The 26,464-nt window shown below is 40.5% G+C and overlaps 1 protein-coding gene across 1 annotated transcript in view; it reads left to right on the forward strand.

Moving 5' to 3' along the window:
- EXT1 (exostosin glycosyltransferase 1) overlaps positions 1-26,464 on the forward strand; it is a 318,870-nt gene that overhangs the window by 290,407 nt on the left and 1,999 nt on the right. Inside the window, exons 5-10 of the mRNA XM_011941082.1 lie at positions 4,514-4,646; positions 7,318-7,436; positions 8,583-8,678; positions 14,315-14,404; positions 19,900-20,060; positions 22,376-22,547. Of these exons, the coding sequence (XP_011796472.1) occupies positions 4,514-4,646; positions 7,318-7,436; positions 8,583-8,678; positions 14,315-14,404; positions 19,900-20,060; positions 22,376-22,547 (771 nt within the window). The remainder of the gene's footprint in view (positions 1-4,513; positions 4,647-7,317; positions 7,437-8,582; positions 8,679-14,314; positions 14,405-19,899; positions 20,061-22,375; positions 22,548-26,464) is intronic.

Consider the following 26,464-nt stretch of genomic DNA (forward strand, 5'->3'; position numbering starts at 1 on the left):
ATCCACCCAGAGTCTCACAAGCTGTCTGGGCGTGACTGTCTTTTGCTGTGCTCTTGTCAGCCTCACAGATCCATAATTAAAACACACACATCTACCACTTTGCTGATTTGCCAGATGAAAGATGGTATCTCATTAATTACATGTCTTTTGCGTTTGGTTTATTGCATGGATCTGGTCTCTCACCTATTAAGTTAGCAGTGCTCAATTTTTGTATTGTAGCAGTTGAATGTCTTACATTCGTCAGAATAGGATCAAAATAAGATCAAGCTGTTCTCATCTCGGAACCTGAAAAGGCCTTTTCTCCTTTGTATTTAAACCATGCATTTTTTTTTTTTTTTTTTAGCAACACAGTTTTGAGTTTTTTTTTAAACACTAAAAATGATATACTTCATTCGAATTTATAGCAACTGTCAAATCTCTTTATATAGTTCCAAGATTGGATTGTAACAGTTTGACCTCTCAACCAAATTGATGACAGGTACTACCTAGTTTTCCAAAATACTTCGTAACTCAGAGTACCCCAGAATTCAACATAATCAGAAAATCAGGGGAAATAGAAGAAAATGCCATCCACAGACACAAATAACACAGCGAATGTGTTTATAAGAACAATTTAAGTATCACATATCAAAAATGTGAACTTGGCTTAGAACTTAGATAATATACTTCATTTAGTCACTGCTGGAGCTACTAAGGCATGAGAATAATTCAGTTACTCACGGTTACAGCATAGACTTGAAGATCCTGGCCTAAGGATGTTCTGTACTCAGACTCTAGGTCTTTCTCCTTGCTTGCTATATTCTAGGCCATGGGAATGGGATTATGGTGTCTTCCAACATTATGAGTCCTAGAGTTGTAGGTAGAGTGCTTAGACTCAGTTGAAAACAGGACATCTCATTTTCTCTTCAATGCCAGGGTCAAGTTGTTAGTACATTTCATTGTACAGAGCTCTGTCTAGGATTCTGTTAGTTTTTCCAGTTTGATTGAAATTTTCTAATGCTGCATCTTGGTAGTAAGGAGCTATTTAATCAAACTAGGGTCTGTAGAGCTCAGATTTTTTGTGTAAATTGAGAAGTAACAATGAGGTCAATGATAAAACACTGGAAAAACAGTGCTCCTTCATGGATTCCATTATTTGTCAGAATATTGCACAATAACCTGGCACTAAGGATGGAATCATTGGAGCTTAGTTCGTAATCCAGATGAGTGAAAGAAAGTGCTTGAGATTATAATAATATATGAAAAGAGCCAGTGGTAGCTAGGAAGGAATATAGTTAGTGGAGTTTTATGAAGTATGCTCCATTTTCCTCCTCAGTTATCTAGCCATGCACATCTGAACCATAGTATTGCTGATGTTATCATACAATGATATTTGAAAATCAGTGGGATAATGGAAATAGACAATTGATCTGGCTTCAAGTAAAGTGGCATATGGTGGCATTGTGTGTCTTAGGCTACAGTGCTTTGGTTACAAGATGAGGGGCTACATAGAATAACATTAACCTGTAACCAATCGTCCATTATTTGGAAAACAGAGGATACATAAAAAGAAAAATAAGGAGCCTGTCATTCTTCCCTTTGAATTCACATCAATTAGAAATATTGTCCTTATCGAGGGGGCCATCTGGGACCATAACAAAAAAAGTCTTGTATTATGTGTTTGTGTATGTGTGTGTGTGTATTGATTTTGTTTATAGCCAAAGAAGCATCCAACCTCTAAATCTGATGTCTTCTTCCACAACAATAAAGAGTAAGCAGTAAGTGCCATGAAAAGATTCTGGGAGCTCTCCAGGGTAGTGATAGGAAGAATTGCAGAGGGAAAAAAAATGATCTTTCTATATGGTGAAATGAAATCCATATTTCTTTATGCTTTTAGAAGGCAAGTTGATATAAACCTTTTAGAAAGACACTTGGCAATACTTATGAGTAGCCTTAAAAGTACTTATACTCTTTGACAAGATCCTACAGAATCAATTCTGGTCTGAAGCAGTGGCTCATACCTATAGTCCCAACACTTTGCGAGGCCGGGGAGAAAGGATTGCTTGAGCTCAGGAGTTTGAGACCAGCCTGAGCAACATAGTGAGACCCCATCTCTACAAAAAATAAAAATAAAAAAATTAGTTGGGTGTGGTGACCCTCCCCTGTGGTCCCAACTACTCACGAGGCTGAGGTGAGAGTATCCTTTGAGCCCAGAAGTTTGAGGCTGCGGAGAGCCGTGACCATAGCACTGTACTCCAGCCTGGGTGACTGTATGAGACCCTGTCTCAAAAAAAAAAAAAAAAAAAAGAAGAAGAAGAATCAGTCTTAAATGTGGAAAATTTTATTCATAAATATGTTCATTGCTTTGCATGGAAAAAATGCTGAACTGATCATTAAGAATAATGAATCATGAATACTATTAATGTGGAAACATATCTGTAATGTATAATATCTATACTATTGCCACTATGTAATAAACGGAAAAACCAATGCGTAGAAAACAAACACAGGAATGAGTTTCTTCTTAAAGACAAAAATGAAGTCTTAAGTATAACAATTTAGGCAGCTATTCTTAAATTCTGAGACATTGTTACAATTAATGTGGTATTTTATTGCTTTATTACAGATGAGGAAAATAATCCACAAAGGTGGCAAATTGCTTGACCCAGGTTAAATTCAACATTTGCTACTGCTTTCATACCTGTCCTATATCTTTCTGTCAAGATCCATTGGAAGACAGTATAAAATGCTTGTTATTTCAGAAGAGTGCTATATCTTATTATCATATCCTTGAATTTCAAAAGATAGCAATGTTGTGATACTAAACCAAAGTCTATGACAGTGACAAGCATAACATCCAAAGACCTGATGTGAATGATGACCCATTTTGTGACAGCTCTGAGTTCCATGCCATTTGTCTGTATGTTCGATTTATAATGCTGTCTATTGTCCATTTATTTTCTATCTTGATATCCAAACTTATTTAAGTGACCACATCCTAAGAGGTACATAAATTTGAAAAGAAAAAAAAAAGGAGGATCTAAAGAGAAACTAGAAACAGGAAATAAATAGACAGTACATTTGGAAAGTACAAATAATAAAAAACAGGAATAAATGTTGTACAAAGTGAAATTGCTAACCATGTAAAAAAATCCTTCACAACCATGACAATTTTCTCATAATTAATGCCAAGACAACAGCATTTTAACACATCCCAGTTACACAAAAAGTAAAAATAAATATTTTCACTAGGTTCCTAAAATCTCCACCAAATTAGAAACCTCTATCCAGCCATATAAAATTAGCAATTTTGATCTGGGTGAAAGATAAGATGCAGAAGTCATTTAACTAAGATATTTGAGTTCTTTTGAATTTCCTCCTCGCTTCCTTCCTTCTCTGTCATTAGGAAAATAAACATAAGGTTTGCAAAGATAAATGTAGCCCACTTTATTACTTATCAGTCACCATGTGGAATGAGATGAGGGTGTTAATAACCTTAGCAAATAATAAAACTCCATTTAAAATAGTCTGTACTTAAAATCACATTGCATTAAATGGAGACCTGGAAAATGGTGATTTGGGTCTTAAATCTCAAGACTTACGGCAGGATTTTTTTCTTTTCTTTTAAATGTAAAAAAAAAATTGCTGAAAACATAAAATTCCATACCAAGTTAATTATTTGCCAGATCATATTCTAATGAGTGGATGGTATAATTGTAAGAGTTTGAAAGTCACAGAGAGAAAGCTATAAAATGGACTAATCACTTTCAACTGACAAATGATTCGGGATGGGAGGATGTTTGACTCTAAATGTAGAATTTAATGATCTGCAAGGTCCCAAAGTCCAAAGAAACTAATGAACTAGCTTGGCTATTATTAGTCTTCATATGCCATGGTTCTTGTCCTATTATGTAGGATGTTTTAAGCAATTGTTAACTCACTACTTTTCGAGATGAAATATAGAAAAACTTCAGTAACCAGTACCCAAAGTCCTACAATTGACTTTGAAAGGAAAATGAAATATGACAAGCAAACACATCTACCTCTTGAATTAAAGGAAGAGCTGAAAACCTCAACAGCTTCTAGAATGTGTCATGTCTTGAATATGCTTTCCGTTCAGTGTCTAGGAGTATACATTGACCTCTCTGTTCTCTGAGAACAGATCTTGATAGGGGCCTGGAACATATCTTAGTTCTTAGAAGTGTAACCATCAGGGAAAGACTAACTGCTCCACACAGTCTATTTTGGAATGAGCATGGACTCATTATTATACAAAGACAGGATAGAATTTATGGTTTAACTGAAGTTTAATTGGGAAATTTGATTGGCTATAATTCATATCTTTCTGTTACTCTTTTTCATTGCTCCATTACTCTCTCTGTCTCACAGACATTTTTATCTGGAGAATTAGAGTGGGAGGGAGGGTAGAGTCACCACTCTGACTGCTACCATCTTTCAAATTTGGATTGGGCATCATTCCTTCCAAATATCATCAGGATCTCATCCTCACTGTGTGCTATGTTTTGTTTTCTAGATTATTCAGGACAGAATATTCAAGCACATATCACGTAACAGTTTAATATGGAACAAACATCCTGGAGGATTGTTCGTACTACCACAGTATTCATCTTATCTGGGAGATTTTCCTTACTACTATGCTAATTTAGGTAAGTGAATTTCCTCCAGGGAGTTGCCCTTGTTTACCCTGAAGATGTCATACAGAACTAAGGGCCTTTGTTCTTCTATTCTAATGGGGTCCATCTAACACCCTGCACTGAATATTGCTTTTTCTAGAGTCTTGTTATAAGTGACATATCAAGTTCAGAAACAGAACAGAGCATTGCAAAATGGAAAAAAAGAAAAACTTCTTATCTGTACAGCTCTACTTCATATTTAGTAGAGTTATTTCTTTTTGAGAAATAGGCTCCCCAAATTATGGATCATTTTGAACATGGCAATGGGTTAGCTATCATTTTAAGCCTCATATATAAAATGGAGTTAGGAGAGCTCTCCCCTGTTTGTTTTTTTGTTTTGTTTTGTTTTGTTTTCACAATCCCAACATCTCTATTCCATACCAAAAAAAAACTGAATAAGAGGAAAGGAGAAATAACTAAGAATATATGACAAGCACAAATTTATTAGTTTTTCCAAGGTTTATTATGCTCCTTTTATGTGCTATGCTAATGTATTGCTGGGTACTAGGAATAAAAAGTCAGATAAGATATAATCTCTGCTTTCAAGCAGTTTTCAGTCTAATCACAGTAGGGAAAAGGGAATGGCAGAGGGATAAATCTCTACCACCGGCTGCTGTTATTGCCTTAGACATTTATGTATTTGGATCCCCAATTGCTCTCATGTTAGAAACATCATGAACATTTCCCCTCAGTTACAGTTCTAAACTTGAGGAAGCCTAGGACAGGAAAGCATCTTCCAAACTGATACAGCAAAAAGACAAGATTTTCCACTCAATGCCATTGTTCTCCATAACACCCTCACCCTTTTAAGTTGTACATGTTTAGCTTGAAACTGATGAGATGAAACCTAAAGAAATTCATGGCCTGAAGCATCAACCAGTGACAAAGAACCTTTTAATCCAAACCAAATCTGTTATGGGAACCATCTCTAATTCAGTGTATGGTTGACATTTGGGTAACGTAATTAGAATTTAGAAATGGTCAGATTAGGCACTGGTTGACAAACATTTCTTTATATTTATTGTACAGTATTTAGATCTTCATTTGGAGTTATCACATTAGAGGTGTGTAAATGATGCTTCCTAAATGATTGCAGGAAAATTTAAAGGCAATGACTTGTCCCTCAGTCACGCTTATTCTTCTTACTTGGCAAAACTTTGAATGTGTATCTAGATATTGGGAAGATTAACTTCTTTCTAACATACAATTAAAGTGCTACTGGATGATATAATTTTTTCTACAAAACCTTTGTATAATCCTCTAATACACATAGAGTCTGATTCTAGCCTTTATCCCATCAGTATCAAAGCGTAACTTGAATGTCCCTGCACTGTGTTGCTCGCAGTTAAGCCACTAAAGTGCCAAATTAGTGGGTCTAAACTAATGAAGTTTTAAAAGGCTCTTAACCTGTCTCTAATTTCTTAGTGAGTTCTTATGGGAAAACTCCTTGAGGAGAAGCCATCTCACTTCTGTGTCTTTGGTGACAGTGGTTGTTTTGCATATCTATGATCCTTTTTAACCTAGGACTTCAAAGCTCGCAATTGGCAAAAGTCTGCATCACATACTTTTTTCTCTGCTATGTCACTGCTACACAAAGAAGAGATTCTGGGAATATGGAGGCTTCTTCTCCAAAATAATAATGATGTTGGTGAGGGTGATGATAATGATAGCTGCTGACATATATTGAGTACTTGTTATTTTCTAAGTCCTATTCTAAGTGCTTTGTATGCATTAACTTTTTTTTTTTTTCTAAGACAGAGTCTTGCTATGTTGCCCAGGCTGGAGTACAGTGGCGCCATCTTGGCTCACTACAACCTCTGCCTTCGGAGTTCAAGCAATTCTCCTGCTTCAGCCTCCTGAGTAACTGGGACTACAGGCACACGCCATTGTGCCCAGCTAATTTTTGTATTTTTAGTACAGACAGGATTTCACTATGTTGGCCAGGCCAGTCTTGAACTGCTGGCCTCAAGTGATCCGCCTGCCTCGGCCTCCCAAAGTGCTGGGATCACAAATGTGAGCCACCGCACCCGGACAAACTTACTGAATTTTCGAGATAACCCCATACATTTGGCACTGTTATCAGGTCTGTTTCCCAGCTGTAGAAACTTAGAGGGTTAAGTATTCTTTCCAAGGTCCCACCACCAGTAAGTGGTAGATGTGGGATTCAGACCTAGACAGTCAGGCCCTGGATGCTGTTCCTTTCACCTTTTTTCCCACTAGCTAGCTGTTTGAAGTACTATTAGTCAGGTAGAACCCTTTCATTACATAATTAAAAATCAGACACATGCAAACACTGTGGGAGAGACAGCACATGAAGGGTGGTGAGTGGTGTGTGTATTCAGACACTGGGTACCTAAAAAGCCAAAGGAACATCACAGAAACATCACCAAGAGGGACAAAGGATGTTAAAGCAAGAACCTAGAAGTGGACGTTGATCTGGAATTTATTGAGGTCTCTAGACTCAGGCAGTAGCTAACCAGCAACTTTTCATCTTGTTTCTGTCCTGTCAGGACATAAGAAGCAAAGGAGAAATCATCCAGGAGGGAACATTTGCCTCAGCATGAGGCAGTGGAGCAAGGAGGAGTGATTTTCTAAGTCTTGTTTTCCAGCGCTTCATTAGGCTCTGCTCTCCTTTTTATTTCAGGTTTAAAGCCCCCCTCCAAATTCACTGCAGTCATCCATGCGGTGACCCCGCTGGTCTCTCAGTCCCAGCCAGTGTTGAAGCTTCTTGTGGCTGCAGCCAAGTCCCAGTACTGTGCCCAGGTGAGTGGGAAGTTGGCAGAGCAGCCCCTGCCTGCTCCAGCTCCAGACCAGAGATTCCTCCCTCCTTACCTGTTCTCCCCCAGGCTCCCTGGACTCCCCAGGACTCCTGTAACATCATACCCTCTTACTCCCTTTCATTCATCCTGCCTCATTACACCCTTTTCATCCATTTAGAAATTCTTGGAAGTGAAATCTGGCACAGGGAAGGGGTGGGTTCCAGAGAGACCTTAGCACTGGTATAGGGTTAAAACGTATATATACATACACCAACACATTCTCTAGAGAAGATATAAGCACATGATTTTGTTTTTAAATGTCAGAATGACAAAGTAACATCCAAAAAGCCTCTGGGAGGACCCAGACAACTAAGCTTCACTAGAAGAAGCAGACTTGTTGGTGTCATGAAGCGTCAACTTTTCTTTTCATAGCAACCATGACTAATTATAAAATCGGGAGCAGACGATTATGTCTATGGTAACAATATTTGCCAAATCAGTGTTGCTCCAATACTTGAACAGTGGTTTTTCTGATTTGTGAATTAGTTTATATAAGAAGGTTTAGAAACAAAGAATTCAATAAGGAAGTATGCGTTTTTGAACTAAATGCCTTTATTGGAAATTATAAAGTCACATAAAATCAGCAACCATTCTAGAGCATGCAAAACATGAGCTCATCTTAGTTCTAGCTTGAATTTTTTTTATTTCTCCCACATTGCCTGGTGTAGTGCAAGTTCAGAGCAGATGTTCAGATGCTCAGTATACATTTTTATTTAATTTGATCAGAGTTGTTATCTCACACACCATCATAAGATATCAGAATTTAGGAAACCACTTTATTAAGCTCCAGCCAGCCTGAAATTCTTTTTCCTGCAGCTTTCCCCTATTCCCGGACACAGTTGGTTTTGTTTGTTTGTCTGTTTGTTTGTTTGTTTACTCTTTCTGTCCTCTCTCCAGTTGTTGGGGTGATAATGTTCTGAGGTTGTGTGGGAATGGACTCACTTTAATACTCAGTTTTGATGTCTGCCGTTCTGTCTTGCTGAGATCTCCAGCTCCTCTTTCTCTTTCTGACTCTAAGAAGAAGCTTTGGGTTGGAGGCCTACATAAATACATCCTACCCCAGCCATCTAATGAGCCCCATCCCTTTCAGATCATAGTTCTATGGAATTGTGACAAGCCCCTACCAGCCAAACACCGCTGGCCTGCCACTGCTGTGCCTGTCATCGTCATTGAAGGAGAGAGCAAGGTAAGACTCGAAGGGGACCTACATGTGGAACCACTGTGGAGCCTTGGTTTCTCCATGGGGCACTTTGGGTCTTGGCCCTAGATGTCTTCTCCCTGTTCCTGGATTATTTTTTCTAAAACTGTACTTTTCTCAGAATGTCCTCAGCTTTGACCGCAATAGGCTTTCAAATCAGGGAAACCTGGGTCTTTATACCAACTGTTTTGTAGCTTTTGACCTTGTGTGTATACTTAACCTCTATGAGCCTCAGTTTCCTCATCTACAAAATGGAAACAATAATATATACCTTGCAGAATTGCTGTTAGGATTAAGTAAAGTCAGGAACTGGCAATAGTTATCTTTCTATAAATGACAAGGATGAAGATAAAGCTGATGGTGGTGGTGATGCATGAGGGGTTTGCTTGGCTGATTAATCTGATTGAGCTATGTCTATCAGAATAGTGGCTCTTTCTCCCATTCACTTTAAAAGGGACATTTTCACCTTAATTTTGTTTGGCATCTGCCTGTAAAGGTTCTCACGAGTGCTGCATAGCTGGCCTTTCTTCTGTTCTCCAATTCACTTTGCCTAGAGCTGAACTATCTTTCTGATCATATCCCGGCCCTTTAAGGTCTCCATTTGCTAGTGCTTCCAATTAACACTTGAGGCCATGTATAATCTGGCCCTTCCAATCTTTTCTCTCATTCTTTCCCTACAGACCCTGTCCCCTACCACATTTGATCATTTCTAATTAGCTGAATTGTGCTGTGTCTCTTCCTACCTCTGATTTTGACTTTGCCATTTGTAAGTCTTGACCACCCCTCCTTAACTCATCATCTCTGCTTGTCAACATTCCCATATATTCTTTAAGCCCCTGTTTGCATGCTACCTCCTCCTTGAAATTTCTTCTACTAAAGAGCACCCGGCTCTTTTTTCTCTAGCTTTTGCTTGTTGCTTTCTTTTAGATCTTACCCATCGTGAAGGAAATAGTCACTACTAAATGAAATTGAGATTGGTGAAGCAGTGCCATCTAAAAAACTTTCCTCATCAGTCCCCAAGGGGTCAGGTCATAAGAGAGTGGCTCACACCTTTGCGCCAGAATGACAAAATTAGTTTATTAGGCTGCACCATTTGATATCATCATCGACTCACCAAAAGTGGCAATTTCATATGGTTTGACATAATGCAGTTGTAACTGTCACACGGACAAGATGATCAGTGCATTATCCATTCGTTTCCCATTTAGTAGTGCCTACTGTGTGCTGAGCACTGTGTAACAGGCTTGGAACACAGTGGGGAATGTGACAAATGTAGCCATGGCCCTCATAAGGCTGGAGTCAAGCAAGCTGTTTATTAAAGAGCTGCTTGGTAAGCATTTATGAGAGAAGGTGGATGTTGGAATAATCACATGCCTCTCTCGTGAATCCATCTCACCATAAGCATGGTTTCATGCAGCACCTTATATCCATCCCCCCATAGAATAACCCATCATAGGAATGGCAGTGTTCCAATTCCAATGCCTGAAGCCATGAACAGTGCTCAGAGGCAGGCAGTTAATGTTGAACTTTGGGATTCTTTGTTTGGTATGCTTCCATAGGTCAAGGAGACCAGCTGTGCTTCTGGTGGATAATGTCTTTCTTTGGATATGTCAGAATATTCAGACACAATCCAGTCTGTCCGGGAGCCATTCTGATTTCTTTAGGTAGTATAGCATTTTCATGCTCTGACTCACTGATTGATTTTATATTTTCATTCTCAGTGAAAAGAAACTCCCCGTTTATTTATAAAATGGTGGTGATAATAATAGTACCTTTCTCGTGGGCTTTATCAGATGTCTCTTACAAGATGCCTCAGATCCTCCCCGCTGCATCTATATTCAGGCTCCTGGCATTTGTTCAGTCCTTGCCTCCACCTTGGGCACTGAATCCAGTGGGCTGGGTGCTTCCTATGTCTTTTCCCTGACTCTCAGTGCCCTGGGATTGCACCTCACAGTAAACCTTTTGCACTTAAGTCTTGCTTCAGGTTCAGTATTTTAGGAAACCTGGGCTATGACATGGACCCATTTTGAGGATTAAATGAGATCATTGCCTATCAGATGCTTAGTCCTGTGCCTTTTATACATGCACCAAGGGTGCAATAAATGTTAGCTCCTCTTCTGGATGGGGTTAGTCGGGCTGGTCTCAAACTCCCAACCTCAGGTGATCCGCCCACCTCGACTTCCCAAAGTGCTGGGGTTACAGGTGTGAGCCACTGCCCAAGGCCAGCATGTTTGCTCTTCTGGGAGACATCATAACGTTAGGATTTGTATTATGGGCTCTAAAGTCAAACTTACTTTTGTGTGACTTAAAGCAAGTTCTTAATCCTCTGTGTCTCCATGCCCCCTTTCAATAAATGGAAAGAGTCATAATATGTAACTTATAAGGTCACCAAAAAGATCAGATTATATCAGACTACATAAATAAATGTACTGAAGAGTGTGGGTACACTGTGGATGCTCAATAAATCTTAACTATTGTGTTTTATATCATTATTTGTGTATATTTCTTATGTGCCCCCCACCCCCCTGCCACACACACACACACACACACACCACAAGACAGTAAACTTCTTGAGTCTTGGTCATTTCCTAGGCATGTTGTTTGTTTGTTTGTTTGTTTATTTTTTGAGGCAGAGTTTCGCTCTTGTTGCCCAGGCTGGAGTGCAATGGCGTGATCTCAGCTCACTGCAGCCTCCGCCTCCCGGGTTCAAACGATTCTCCTGCCTCAGCCTCCCGAGTAGCTGGAACTACAGGCATGCGCCACCATGCCTGGCTAATTTTGTGTTTTTAGTAGAGATGGGGTTAGTCGGGCTGGTCTCAAACTCCCAACCTCAGGTGATCCGCCCACCTCGACTTCCCAAAGTGCTGGGGTTACAGGTGTGAGCCACTGCCCAAGGCCAGCATGTTTGCTCGTTTTAAAAGAGTTGGGCTTTCACATGGTAGCTAAATGTTTCTTCAATGAACTAACAGGGAAAACTCAGTTCACTCGGGATTGACTTTGTAAGTACATTGGTTTCTCTCATGCTAATCCATTTAAGAAGGTCGCTGAGGCAACGTATTTGAAAAAAAGCCTCTCATTTCTGCATGAGAATTCGAAAGTGGATGGCTTTTGGGCGTTTTACCTCTGTTGATGAGACAGGTTCAGGAAAAAAGGAAACAGATCCCTGTAAGACCTATGGTTGGGCAGATGATGGGGAAGAAGCCCTATATCTTCCTCATTCTCCATTTTAAAATCTCTGTCTCCATGAATTTAAAATTAATATGTTTGCTGCTTTGGCTGCAAAATTCTGTTTTGAATTTATAGGCCTTGTCTTTGCAGTTTTCCCCTGTAGGCTTAACAAGGGAAAGGTCAGGGCAGTGCTAAGCTGGCAGCTAATGGTTTCTGCGTTAGTCAGTGGACATGTAAAGAGTATCAGGAGGATGGCTTCAGGCTGAGAATTCTGAGCACTGTGTCTATGGGGTTGCTGATCACTTTGTGTTTTATTTTAAAAGCCTGAGAAAACAACAACAGCAAAATAACCTGACCAAGTTGACAGATGTGTAGCAGCAACCCCTGAAGCCGTGTATGCTGCAGATATGTCCCTCGAGCTCTCAGAGATGACTTAGAGTGGGCACTGTCCATTCATTGAAGTCCTAGGTGCTCTGGGAGCTTTGCAGGCAAATAAACCGAGTTTGAGATGAGGCCTGCCGTTGAGCTGGCCCCTAGGAGTATTCAGATTTGGGGAGACTGCAGCTTTGGCAGCTGGCTAGCTACCGCCCTTTTCCTCTTTCCCTTTGTCTCCAGTGTTCAGTTGCTTCTTTCCCTGGCCTCTGTCTCTTCAAAGTTGATGGCAGGTGTGAATTCAGAGAGGATGTCATCATCATTTCTATAACTTCTGGAAGAAGGTGGTGAGCATGTGATTGGCATATGTGTTCCTAAATTCACTTGTGAGGTCCTTTCCAGGACCAGTGGCCAAGGTGCTCTATACAGTCACACCATCTGGGGGAAAATCCTGGGTTTGTTTTGGGCAAGATACTTAACCTGTGTATCTCAGTTTCCCTCCCTGTAAAATGGGGTTGTTATAAAGATGAAACCCAGTGATATATATGAAGGACGTGGAACATATCCTGGCCCATAGTAAATGTTCAAAAAATGTTATTCTTATGGTATCAGCACTCTTACGGTTAGTTCTTCTATGGTACATTCAACACAAAGGTTAAGTTATGACTATCACAGTCATAACTTAACCACCCTCCACCCTCAATTTTTCCAGCTGATGCCATAATCTCTAAAGCCCCCACTACACACACACACACACACACCACTGTGTGTGCACATGTAGTCACATGCTCATCACCACCTTCTTCCAGAAGTTATAGTAATGATGATGACATCCTGTCTGAATTCACACCCGCCATCAACTTTGAAGGGACAAAGGCCAGAGAAAGAAGCAACTGAACACTAGACAAAGGGAAAGAGGAACCTTTCCTTATTCTAGAACTGCCCAAACTTTATGCATACACCACCTTCACAATTTTTCTAAATCCATGGATCATGTGTGCTATTATTTAATATTTTTCTTCTTTTTTATTTTTTGTGACAGAGTCTTGCTCTGTCACCCAGGCTGGAGTGCAGTGGCGCAATCTCGGCTCACTGCAACCTCTGCCTCCCAGGTTCAAGTGATTCTTCTGCCTCAGCCTCCAGAGTAGCTGAGACCACAGGCATGCACCACCATGCCCGGCTAATTTTTGTATTTTTAGTAGAGTCAGGGTTTCACCATGTTGGTCAGGCTGGTCTTGAACTCCTGGACTCAAGTGATCCACCCACCTCAGCCTCCCAAAATGTTGGGATTACAGTCATGAGCCACCACGCCTGGCCTAATATATTTCTTTAAATCAGTATACTTTTCATTTTAATGAAGTTATTTGTAACTTTAATATTACCTTTGATTGCTGTAGCTGCTCATAATATATGTATATATTTTCTCTAATCTGTGCTAATATATATTTTAATTTGTAAATGTTTGTAATTTGTAAAAGCAGCACCTTCTACTATGATCTGCTCTCCCCGTGGTTTGTGTCCACACTTGGAATCACCTCTCCATCCATTCACTCTGTCGGTCAGCAAGAGTGGGTGTCAGGATGCGGGTTCTTTCCTCAATGCCTCTGCATCTGCCGAGTCTTGTCTTTAATGCTTCATTACTATCTATACCTGGTGAATTCTTTCTGCCCGTCAGGGTCCTGCTTAAATGTCACTTCTTCTACAAGGCCTCCATCTGCTCTTCCAGACATCTGGTTGCTCCATCCTGTGGTCTCCTGGCATTTTTTTGTATCAAGCAAAGGCTGGTCATCTGCTTCTTGGTCTCCTCTACAGACCATGAACTCTTCAAAGACAGGGAATGTATCTTAATTATCTTTGTGCCCTCTTTGACCAGCAAGATGCCTGGTACACAGTAGGTGCCCAATAATTGTTGAACAAATAAATCTGCATTGATGGGAAATGAGATTCCTTCAGTGTTGAGGGGTGACATGGTAGTAGCACATTCTTTATGCAGGTGAGGATGGGAGAATTGTCCTGAAAACAAGACTCTGAAGTTACCTCTTTCCCTCATTCCCTCCCCACTGCCTACTTCTACTTCCTCCCAGGTTATGAGCAGCCGTTTTCTACCCTACGACAACATCATCACAGACGCCGTGCTCAGCCTTGATGAGGACACCGTGCTTTCAACAACAGAGGTAAGAACCCATGCCTAAGGAGCGGCAAGTGGGCTGTTCAGACGGTCACCTCATGTTGCACAATGCTAGTGCTTCTCTTAGCCGTGCCTTGGCAGAACTAGAAAACATTTTTCAAAACTTCCTACAGCAGTGGTTTTAATCAGCCCAATTCCTGTTAGCACCTTGCCGCCACCTGGCACTCTGAGGAGGGCATCTCCCTTTCATTGTCTCTGCTAATTGGCTCCTCATTTGCATAACTGGGCCTCACCTCTCCTCCCAGGCCTGTCCTCCTTTTTTGTTTTTAAACAGCACAGTTGTGGGCAGGTGCGCAGAACCAAGGGGGAGGGGGAGGGTGCCTGTTCTGCATTATGTTGAAACCATGCTGTCCAGAGGAGACAATCCCATTCCTCTCCACGTGTCCTATTGTCTCAGTTGGGAGACTCTATTTGGGGCTCTAAAGGCAGCTTTTCTGTCTTGGTTTAAAGAGCTCATTTTCTTTCACCTATATAAGAGCAAACGGTTTCACTTTAAGGCTGTGATGGAGATTCCTATTTCAGATGTTCAGGTATTTGTGCCAAAAATAAGATTGCCTAAAGAATGCGTGCGGAGGAGAGAGAGAGGAGGAAAGATAGATATGGTAGAAAACCAATTTTTACAACTCGAATGAGTATTGATCTCTGAAACCTTCCTTTAAACCATGCAGGGGACCAAAGACAGCTATATAAAAATGGAGTATATGAGAAATACATTATTAATGGCAACTACTAAAAAGCATGGAGACGCAACTACTTACGCCTTTTCCCTCCCTTTCTTTTTTCCCTTTTGTTCACAATCATATTCCTTTTAATGTAAACATCATTGTAACCTGCGCTTTCCGGATACCAGTCTAGGTCTAATGGCATGCTGCCCACAGAGCCAGGACTCAGTGTTGGCCTAGGCAGGTGGACTCAGTGTCTCCTTCTTGAAATTCCACAGATGAGGCCGGGCGCAGTGGCTCACGCCTGTAATCCCAGCACTTTGGGAGGCTGAGGCGGGCGGATCACAAGGTCAGGAGTTCGAGACCAGCCTGGCCAATATGGTGAAACCCCGTCTCTACTAAAAATACAAAAACTAGCCGGACGTGCTCCAGACACCTGTAGTCCCACCAACTCGGGAAGCTGAGGCAGGAGAATCGCTTGAACCCAAGAGGCGGAGCTTGCAGTGAGCCGAGATCGCACCACTGCACTCCAGCCTGGGCGACAGAGCGAGACTCCGTCTCAAACAAACAAACAAAAAAAGAAATTCCACAGATGCTTTCGAGGTGCCATCAGATGGAGTTGCATAGATGTCATGTCAAAGGGCAACCTAAATAATCCCAGGACAAAATGTCCTGGGCCTCACCTTGTTAAAATGCTTTTTATGCAGCCAAAGCTCTATAAGTACTTGTTGAATGAGTGGTTGGGCAGGGTGGGGGATGCATGCTTTGGGGTTTCAAGGTCGGCACACCACCATCTGTGTCATGTGTAGGTTGGCAGGAGGAAGGGATGTTGATAAGCTTAACATTCAAAGGGAAAGACAGCTATGGAATACAGGGTACAGGTCACTCCGGCTTGCATTTTTCTGCCACTTTCTGCAAGGGAAGCTGGAACACATTCATTCAGTAAGTATTTATTGAGAGATTTCTGTATCCTGGTCTCCATGCCAGGTACTTCAGTTACACAGTTCCAGGCTATATGCATCTGAGTCCTGGCAACAAACTGAATTCAAATCAGATGATTCAAATAAAGGAACTTTGGATTCCTTAGGGAGATATAGATGGGGTTAAAAGATCCCATAAGAGAGAATGAGGCACCTGGTAAGTAATGACAGCAGGAAGCAGCTCTTCCCTTTGGCCTGAAGGAGTGAGAGAAGGAATTCCTTCTTTCAAAGGCCCTGGGAGATGGCACTAGGAAGGAGAGTCTGCTCTACAAGTGCTATGATCATGGAAGGACATGGCTACTGCCAGAACTCTAATGGCAAAGGAGAGAAGGAGCAGTGAAGAGATACACGGACCTCTCTCTCTGTCCTGTCTCGATTTTCCTGCTGGTGACTCCCATTGACCTAACCCAACCAGGTGATGCAGTCACTAGGGGTCCGTTATCCGAGGGCACAGGGCAAGACAAGAAGAGTGGACAGTGGATTTTGGAGGGCAAACACAGGCAAAGCAGCACACCGCCATGGCGCAACAAATGGTCAAGACAACTACAGCATGTACCTTAATCATCATCCTATGACCTGAAGTATTGATTCATCTTCTATCTTCCCCTGGGCACAAGGCAATTAGTCTCACTCTAGGATTTGTTTTTCCCTATCCCATGGTGAAATAACTTTCAACTGCTGTGATGCATCCTCATGCTGGTGAATTTCTTTTCAAAGAATAGCAATTCCAACCACTCAGTGCATGCTGGGAGGAACATGTGTTGTATGTGAAGTAATTAGAAGTCAACGTGGGTTGAAAATGATATGTAAATCTAAGAGGCTGGCAGTCTGGTTTGCTTTCGCCTGCTGATCAGTGGAGTGGTTCTGTTGCCTAAAATGGTCCTGGGCAAGGATTTCTCTTTTCTCTTTTTTTAGGTGAATAGATGTTGGTTCACTTTTTTTCCCTCTCTAAGGATCTCAGATTGTTTAAATGTCTCTCTGCAGCATTGAGGATAGATTTTTAAGCAGCATCCTATAAAGGGCATTATAGTTGGTTTATAGTTATTTACATTTATCTGGATTGCTGCAAACGCTGCTCAAAAGAATACAGATGTTGGTTTTTCAGAGAAAGGGCCTTAAACTGACCTTTGCCTTCTTTGATGTGTTAATAATCTGCGTGAAAGCAGAGCTATCACAAGAATCATAGTTTTATCTGAATTTACTTTTGAGTTCCTTTGAAATGACTTGAAACAGCTTTAAGATAGTAAGAAATTCATGTGATGAGAACACCCCATTGGGTTCTGTAGTAGTTGCTGGTGCATGTGTTTCCTTTTCAAAGAGTAATAGAAAACCCCAAAGAGTGTTGTCAGGCAGGCTGATCCTTTGACAACAGGCAACATAATGTACTATCCCATCAGTTGGCACCATTAGTGTTGACCACTAGTGAAAAGGTACAGGTTATCACAACCCAATTTCAGTTTTCTGGCAGATGTTCCCCATCCTCTGCTATCTTTTAACTTTGAGATAACATGCTCCCTACCAAACTTTCTTAATGTCGGTTCCACCACCCTGTTTTTTCCCCACTCTGGATTTTTTTCCCCGCCCCCCTACTCTGGAGTTGTTTTTTTTTTTTAGATGGAATCTCGCTCTGCCGCCCAGGATAAGAGGGCAGTGGCACCATCTCAGCTCACTGCAACCTCCACCTCCTGGATTCATGTAATTCTTGTGCCTCAGCCTCCCCATTAGCTGGAATTACAGGCGTGCAACACCACGCCCAGCCAATTTCTATATTTTTAGTAGAGACAGGGTTTCACCGTGTTGGCCAAGCTGGTCTCAAACTCCTGACCTCAAATGATCCGCCCACCTCAGCCTCCCAAAGTGCTGGGATTATAGCCATGAGCTACCATGCCTGGCCCCCTCTGGATGTTATAGTTTTGGGGAACAGGCCATATTTTTAAGTCTTCCTTATCTTAAGATAAGGCAGTGTATTAGGATTTTTCAGGCTAACAGAATCAATAGAATATATATATTATATATATATACACATATATACACACACACACACATGCACATACATACATACATACATACACTGACAGAGAGATTTATTATGAGGAATTGGCTCACACAATCCTGGGGGCCGGGAAATCTCACGATCTGCCATCTGCAGGCTGGAGACCAGGAAAGCTACCGGTGTAATTCTAGACAGAATCCTACAGCCTGAGAACCAGGGAGCCAATGATGTAAATCCCAGCCCAACGGCAATAGAAGTTAGACATCCCCGCTCGGCGGGCAGGCAAAAAGAAAAAGGGGGTGAATTCCTCCTTCCTTCACCTTTGTTTTGTATTCACGCTCTGAGATGACTGGGTATTGCCCATCTGCATTGGTGAGGACAGTGTGCTTTATTGAACCCACAGATTCCAATGTTAATCTCATCCAGAAACACCCTCACAGACACACCCAGAAATCATCTTTCATCTGGGCACCTCACGGTATAGTCACATTGACAAATACAGTTAACCATCACAGGTCCTGCTTTTGAACCTCTGAGAGGGTAGGACCTGGACTTAGCAGCATCACTCACTCTCCCAGCTACCATCACAGTGCCAAGACTCAAAATATTTGCAAAACAGATGAAATTTCCATTTGTATTGCTTATCAAGAAGAGATAGGGCAAAGATTATGAGGTGAATCATAACCTATACGAGAGACAAATTGCTTTTACCACTAGAGTAACAGAGCCAAAAGAGATATAGTACATATAGCACATTTGAAACCAGACTGCGTGAGTTTGAATCTTGGCTCTGCCACTTATTAGCTCAGCAAATTACTTGAACTTACAATATCTTAGTTTCCCTTTCTGTAAACTGAAGAATGTAAAAGCCCCAGGGGTATTGTGAGGATGGAATGAGTTAAAATGGATAAGCACCTATAGCTGCACCTGTTGTATTATAAGCATTTCACAATTATGAGCCTTATATGATGGTTTACTGTCACTATTTTTGTTATTTTTATTTTCTGTTTATTATTTTGACTTACCGTTCATCAAACGATCATAGAAATCAGAAGTGAGTTTATGCATTTGAAAACAGAGCATTTGCTAACTGTAAGTGCTGGTTTATAGCAGGTTCAGAAGTACCTGCTTTGGGCTACTATAAGCACTGGAAAGACATTTAGCTGCATTTCCTTTAAAATAATCCTGTGGCTTCAATTGGCCTTGTCCCCACTTATTCTTAGTGATTTTCACTGTGGATGCTTTCTTCTAGTTTCTCTTAAACTGTGCATCTTCAAACCTAAGAGGCCTGAATTATGTTTTCTTTATGATATCTGCTCTGTATTCCTGTTAGAACTTGTTGTTTTTTAAAATGTCATTTCTCTTACTCTTAAGAGGGTGCTTTTATTTTAGGCACTTTGGCTTTGATATATGCTGGGTGTGATATATGTTGTATAGTCATTCTTTGAATATACATGAGAGATTTCTCATTTATAAAACAGACGTGTTTGTGTCTCATGTGAATCAGGTCACATGCACCTTTGAGGGAGGGGGAAAAGCAGCAACTGCTTTTTCGACTTATATTTTAGCTTGAACAGACTGGATTTTTAAAGGGCATATCAGCAAATGTTTTTTCTTCCTTTCATTTCCACACTAATCTGAAGTTTCTTTAACAGAAAACATTAAAATGTGCATCATTATGGGGCAAAATGTCAAGCAGTCAGTTTAATTTGCTGATGAATACATAGAATTAATGTTTCGCCACAGTCCCAGGATTTTGCATTATGAATTAGTGGGGGGAAGGTCGTGTTTTGTTGACATTTGTTAACGCTGTTGATTGCTTGTTTGGCTTGTGTTCTGCCTGCAGGTGGATTTCGCCTTCACAGTGTGGCAGAGCTTCCCCGAGAGGATTGTGGGGTACCCTGCACGTAGCCACTTCTGGGATAACTCTAAGGAGCGGTGGGGATACACGTCAAAGTGGACGAACGACTACTCCATGGTGTTGACAGGAGCTGCTATTTACCACAAGTGAGGAATCTGGACCTGTCTCTTACAGACTTTACATAGCTTTTTATATTGGCTGCTGCAGAAATAGGAAGCAAGACCAAATCTTGTTAACAACATCAAGGAAAATTAGTCTATATCCCCACTTAAGTTTTGCTAATGTGTCAAATGTGTGTTTTTGAAACCGAAACCCCTTGGCATATTTCATTTCCAGAAATTATGCTAGAGTCACATTTTCAGTTGGTCTGAAGTGTGAAAATACACTCAGGGCATATTAGGTAACTGAGTATTTAGAATAACAACAACAAAAGGAAATACCTAAGTCAGCACCCAAGGGCACTGTTCTAGGTGCTTGGGATTCATCATTGAGTAAAGTAGAAAAAATTCCTTGCCAATGCAGGTCTTACATTCTAACAAAGAAAGACAGTCTACATAATAATTCCATAGTTTATTAAGGAAATAAGTGATATAACAAAAGACAAAGTATAGAAAAGGATCAGGAGTTCTGAAGGTGGAGATGGGGCAGGTTGGGGGTGTCCAGGGTGATTCTAATTGAGCAGGTGAGATTTGAGCAGAGACTTGAAGGACAGGAAGTTAGTCAAGCGGATATGTGCAGGAAGAGTGTTCTGGCAGGAGAACAGTGAGAATAAATGCCCTGAGGCAGAATACTGGAGAACCATCAAGGAGACCACTGTGACTGGGTGGAATGGGTGACAGGAAGTCAGAAAAGTCAGGGGGCATGGATGCATGACCTTGATGTCCTTGATCATGAGGACTTGACTTTTTCTCTAAGTGATATGGGAGGAGGGCAGGGTTTGAACAGGGTTCGATATGTACAGCATGTCACTGTACTCTGAATGCTATAGGCAGTTTTAACAACAGTGATAAATCCGGCAGGACCTTGATGTCCATCATGAGGACTTGACTTTTTCTCTAAGTGACAGGGGAGGAGGACAGGGTTTGAACAGGGAGGAGAAATCCAGCTTTTCTTTTATGCATCACTGTGGATGCTATGTTGAGAAGAGACTATAAGAGACCTAGAGTTGAAGCAGGAAGCCCTATTAGGAGGTGATTAACATTATTTAGGCAAGAGATGGTGAGATCCTGGGACCAGGAAGTGAATGGTGGCTGTGGTAAGTAGTGATCAGATTGTTTTGAAGATGATGTAGCATGATGTCTAGACAGTCTGGATGTACAGTTGATGACTCCAAGTCTTTTGACCTGAAGCACTGGAAGATTTGATGAGGAAAGCTACAGATGGAACAAATATCAGAGAAAATATAGGAGTTCAGTCTTGGATATGTTAAGACATCCAAAAGGATATATGGAAAAAGCTCACGGGTAGAGATACAAATTTGGCAGTTGTTTGCATATATTTGATCTTTAAAGCCAGGGGGCTGGAGTAAGATTGCCAAAGTAGCGAGTGTAGATAGATAACATTCCCCACTCAACCAGTAACAAAATCCCCGCTCTTCTGTCATAGTAAAGGTGAACACACCAATCTTGCCTTAGTCTTTTTTAGTAAAGAATAGGGAATTTTGCTCTCAGGGATAGCTTGGAAATGCTCAAGGCATAAACATTTAGGCTGACTGATTCCTGGTCTCAAGATTTCACTTCTTGAAAGTTCATTGTTCCTATTGCTTCTGCCACCACCACTCAAAGAATCTGATTCACCCAAATGGTTTTTCCTATAAATATATGCTATATGTATATAAATGCATTTTAGAAACAGTAGGATGAGAAATAATTCAAATTAATTGTGGGTTTTCTATTACGATTGACCACCCCATTAATTCAGATTTTGCTCTAACAGAATTGAAATATGTATGGTTTAAGGGCACAAATATAGAACAGTCTATTGTTGGACTCAGAGTCAAGGGATAATATTGAATACAGTTCTGATTAAGCCAATGATTAAAATTGTTAAGCAGCTTTATAATATATAGATCATGTGTAAATAACTTCTCTTGCCATCTGAGTATTTAGTTTTTCTTTCTAACTCACCAGTCTGATATTAGAGTTAGACTGGGCAAGCAATGTCTGTATGTCTGTATCTCTGTGCCTTGTTTCCTCATCTGTAAAATGGGAGTAATAGAACCTGCCTTGTAGGCTCCTTCTGAAGACTAGATGAAGCATTTCTTGTAAAACACTTTAGAACACTATCTGGTATATAACAAGTGCTGTAGAAGTGATAGTTATCGTCATTATCATTATCATTGTCATCACCATTCATGACATGTTTAGGGATTCAAAGAATGGATATGTGTTTTCTGTCTCAGAAGTCCACTTGTCATCATGTGATAATGACCCCCTGCGAAACCCATCTTTGATTTTTACAGATATTATCACTACCTGTACTCCCATTACCTGCCAGCCAGCCTGAAGAACATGGTGGACCAATTGGCCAATTGTGAGGACATTCTCATGAACTTCCTGGTGTCTGCTGTGACAAAATTGCCTCCAATCAAAGTGACCCAGAAGAAGCAGTATAAGGAGACAATGATGGGACAGGTAAGTAAGTGTAGAAGAGCCCTCTTCCCTTGCTTCACTCACTGGTGGTTCAGCCCCAGGTAATGAGGACTCGTGTACCTCTAGATGTTCTACCCAGGAGCATATGATGAGGAGAAACCAGAAATGAACCACATCTGAAAGCTAGGAAAGATTGTATGATTGGTGCAGGGATAAATAGGAAGACACAGGTTAAGAGTATCTTTATGCCAAGAATATAAAGCTGTCCTATAATCTTTAAGGTGACATGAGAAAGATATGTCTTTAGAGTTTGTCTTAGTCCATTTGGGCTACTATGACAAAAATACCATTGACTGGGTAGCTTAAATAACAGACATTTATTTTTCATAGTTCTAGAGGCTGGAAAGTCCCAAATCAAGGCACCAGCAGATTTCGTGTCTGGCAAGAGACTGTTTCCTGATTCATAGACAGCCCTCTGCTCATTGTGTCTTCACATGGCAGAAACAAGGGCAAGAGAGTTCTCTGGAGTCCCTTTTATAAGAGCACTGCTCCCATTTGTGTGGACTCCACCCTCATGACCTAATCATCCCACAGAGGCATCACCTGCAAATATCATCACATTGAGAATTAAGCTTCAACATATAAATTTTAGGGGCCACAAACATTCGGCCCTCCGCAGAATTAAAGCCCTACAAATAACTTATGAAAGTTGATTGTGGGTACCTTATTTAATGTCTAGCAATTAAACCTTATTTAATGTCTCTTTAACACAGTCTCTTTAAATTATTTAATGTCTCTTTAACACAATTTCCTGGTGCTTGCAGTTGAGTTGAATTGTGTCTTGGTGACATAGCAGGAGTCACAATATTCAATTTTCAGTTCTAGAATCAGTATTTATAAGCTGTAGACAAGTCAGTTTCCTTCTGAAACTCAGTTGACTCATCTTTAACATGGAAATGGTGAACTCTACCTCACAGGGTTGAAATAATATCCGAAATAAAAGTGAAGTAAAATATTGTGTTGAGTTATAAAATTTTAGTATTAAAGTTTCAAGGAAATAGAATCCAACATTTTCTTTTTACAAATAAGAAAACTAAGAAAACTAGTATCTAGTGAATTTAAGCATATTGCCGCAAGTTGTCCAGTAAGTTAGAGACAGAACTGGGAATTGAATTCCAGGGTCTGTAGATTCCACTGCTTGTCCTTGTACACCCCAGTGACTTGGTATCAGGTCCATCTGGATATGCAGAATTTCATCTATCTTTATTCATCTTGAGCAGTGCCCCTACTATATGTAAGAAATAAAAAACCTTGGCCAGGCGCAGTGGCTCATACCTATAATCCCAGCACTTTGGGAGGCCGAGGCAGGCGGATCACTTGAGGCCAGGAGTTTGAGACCAGCCTTGCCAACATGTCGAAACCCCGTCTCTACTAAAAATACAAAAAATTAGCCGGGCATGGTGGTGCACGCTTGTAATCCCAGCTTACTCGGGTGGCTGAGGCATGAGAATCGCTTGAACCCAGGAGGCAGAGGTTGCAGTGAGTTGAGATCGTGCCACTGCACTCCAGCCTGGGTGACAGAACAAGGCTCTGTCTCAAAAAAAAAAAAAAAAGAAAAAGAAAAAACAAATAAAAACCCTTAAGAAACAGCATTAAGATTCACCCACGTTAAATCATGGAGTATCCAACAGGATTGAGGTTAATCTGAATGAACATACTTTAACCTGGTTATATGAGTTCAATTTTGAGGGGATTTGCATGTGCCTTGGAAAACATATACAAATGTTAAAGCGAGTATTGTTACAGGCATTGGAAAACATATACAAATCTAGCTTTTGCAAAGGAAATCTTAGCTAGGCCTCAGTTAAGCTGACCGTTTTTCATTCACTAAATTTAGTAAGCAAAAATTTGAAGTTTATAAAGAATTTAAAGTTTATAAAAAGTTATTTAGTACCTAGTATGTTATCAGGTACTGTTCTAGGTATTGGTTATGATGAAAGAGCTGTCCTTAGCAAACAGTCTGGTGGAAAATTCTGTTTCCTTCTAAGTACGGAAAGAACAGATAAGAGGATTTGTAAGAATGTTTAAGGCTGAGAGACTATTCAAATTCAAGCAAGATGTATCATCTATTATGTGCCCAAACATTTTTATTTACATTTTTATTTATCTCTTAAGAATGAGGATGCATTCTGAGGAATGCATCATTTGGCGATCTTGTCACCCTCCGAACATTATCAAGTGTACTTACACAGCCCTATATGGGACAGCCTACTCCACACCTGCGCTATATGGTGTAGCCTATTGCTCCTAGGCTACAACATGTACAGCATGTCACTGTACTGAATACTATAGGCAGCTGTAACACAGGGATCAATATTTTGTATGTAAATATTTCCAAATACAGAATAGGTACAATAAAAATAGGGTATTACAGTTATATGGGACCATAGTCATCTATGTGGTCCAACATTGATTGACATGTCATTATGTGGTACATGACTGTACCACATCTCATTTAAAGACATGACATTTTAAAAATATTGTTTACTCAGAGTGCTTCAGAACACTCAGTAAGTAGGCAACTCTAGTCATACAAGGCTTCTTATGGGGTGGATTTGTGCTATTTTCATAGATTATTCTAATTCTGTATTTCTGGTAATTTCTTACATCTTTACAGAAATATCTAAATTTAACCTTAGGTCTAACTAGGTGTATTCAGGTACTGTGTTTGCCCCCCTTCTTTCCATTATACATAGTAATTTATTTAATGTTTGTATGACCGGTAAAGTAAATGGATATCATCCTCTAAGATTAGGCTTTTATTACATAAGAAAAACATCTTTTCTAGTAGATGTTGGTTGACTCAGAATAAATGTTAACATCTAGAAGCAAAACGATAACCTGAATGATTCAACGGAACTTTAAAAAAAAAAATTTTTTTAATAAGAATGAGCGTAAACTCTAGAAAGTATTTCTAGTTGCATATATGAGTATTTTTGCCTGAGTACGGCACCCTTTGGGAATGAGTGGGCCAATCAAAAATGGCCCACAGGCCGGGCACAGTGTCTCATGCCTATAATCCCAGCATTTGGGGAGGACAAGGCAGGCAGATTGCTTGAGCTCAGGAGTTCAGGACCAGCCTGGGCAAAATGGCAAAACCACATCTCTACTAAAAATACAAAAATTAGCCGTGCATGGTGGTGTGCACCTGTAATCCCAGCTACTTGGGAGGCTGAGGCACAAGAATCACTTGCACCCAGGTGGTGGAGGTTGCAGTGAGCTGCGATCACACCACCGCACTCCAGCCTGGGTGACAGAGTGAGACTCTGCCTTAAAAAAAAAAAAAAGGCCCATAAACCCATATCCATTTAGGATCAACACAAGTTTACTTTTGGGACTGTCTACTCTGATATGAACTCAACCAGTCAGCTCCATTTGATACCTTTCTCTGATTTATCAAGTAGAGTTCTCCTCGCATAAAGGCTGAAGAATGAAGCTTGAGTTCTGCCCCTCTCTAGCCTTGAACAAATAACTCTTTCTTGAACTTGCTTCCTCAGCTATAAAATGGGGATATTATTACCTGGGTAGATACTTCACCAGATTGTTGTGAAATTCAAATGAACTCCATGAAAACACTTTACAAATAGTGTTTTGTTTGTTATTCTGCTGTTCAGAGAAAACTTGACATTTGTGTTTATCTTCAGTGTTATTTTTGAGCATGTTGACACTGGGATTTTAAAGTGACTCTTACTGATTCCCACACTAAAATGTATCTTCCCATGAAAGTGTTTTTCTAACAATGTGAGCACAACAAACACATTGAACACACATACATACATATACATCATTTAAAGAGTTGCCTATTCACTATTCACAATAGCAAAGACTTGGAATCAACCCAAATGTCCATCTGTGACAGACTGGATTAAGAAAATGTGGCACATATACACCATGGAATA

Source organism: Colobus angolensis, unplaced genomic scaffold, assembly GCF_000951035.1.
Source record: "Colobus angolensis palliatus isolate OR3802 unplaced genomic scaffold, Cang.pa_1.0 Scaffold198, whole genome shotgun sequence".
Lineage (NCBI taxonomy): Eukaryota > Metazoa > Chordata > Mammalia > Primates > Cercopithecidae > Colobus > Colobus angolensis.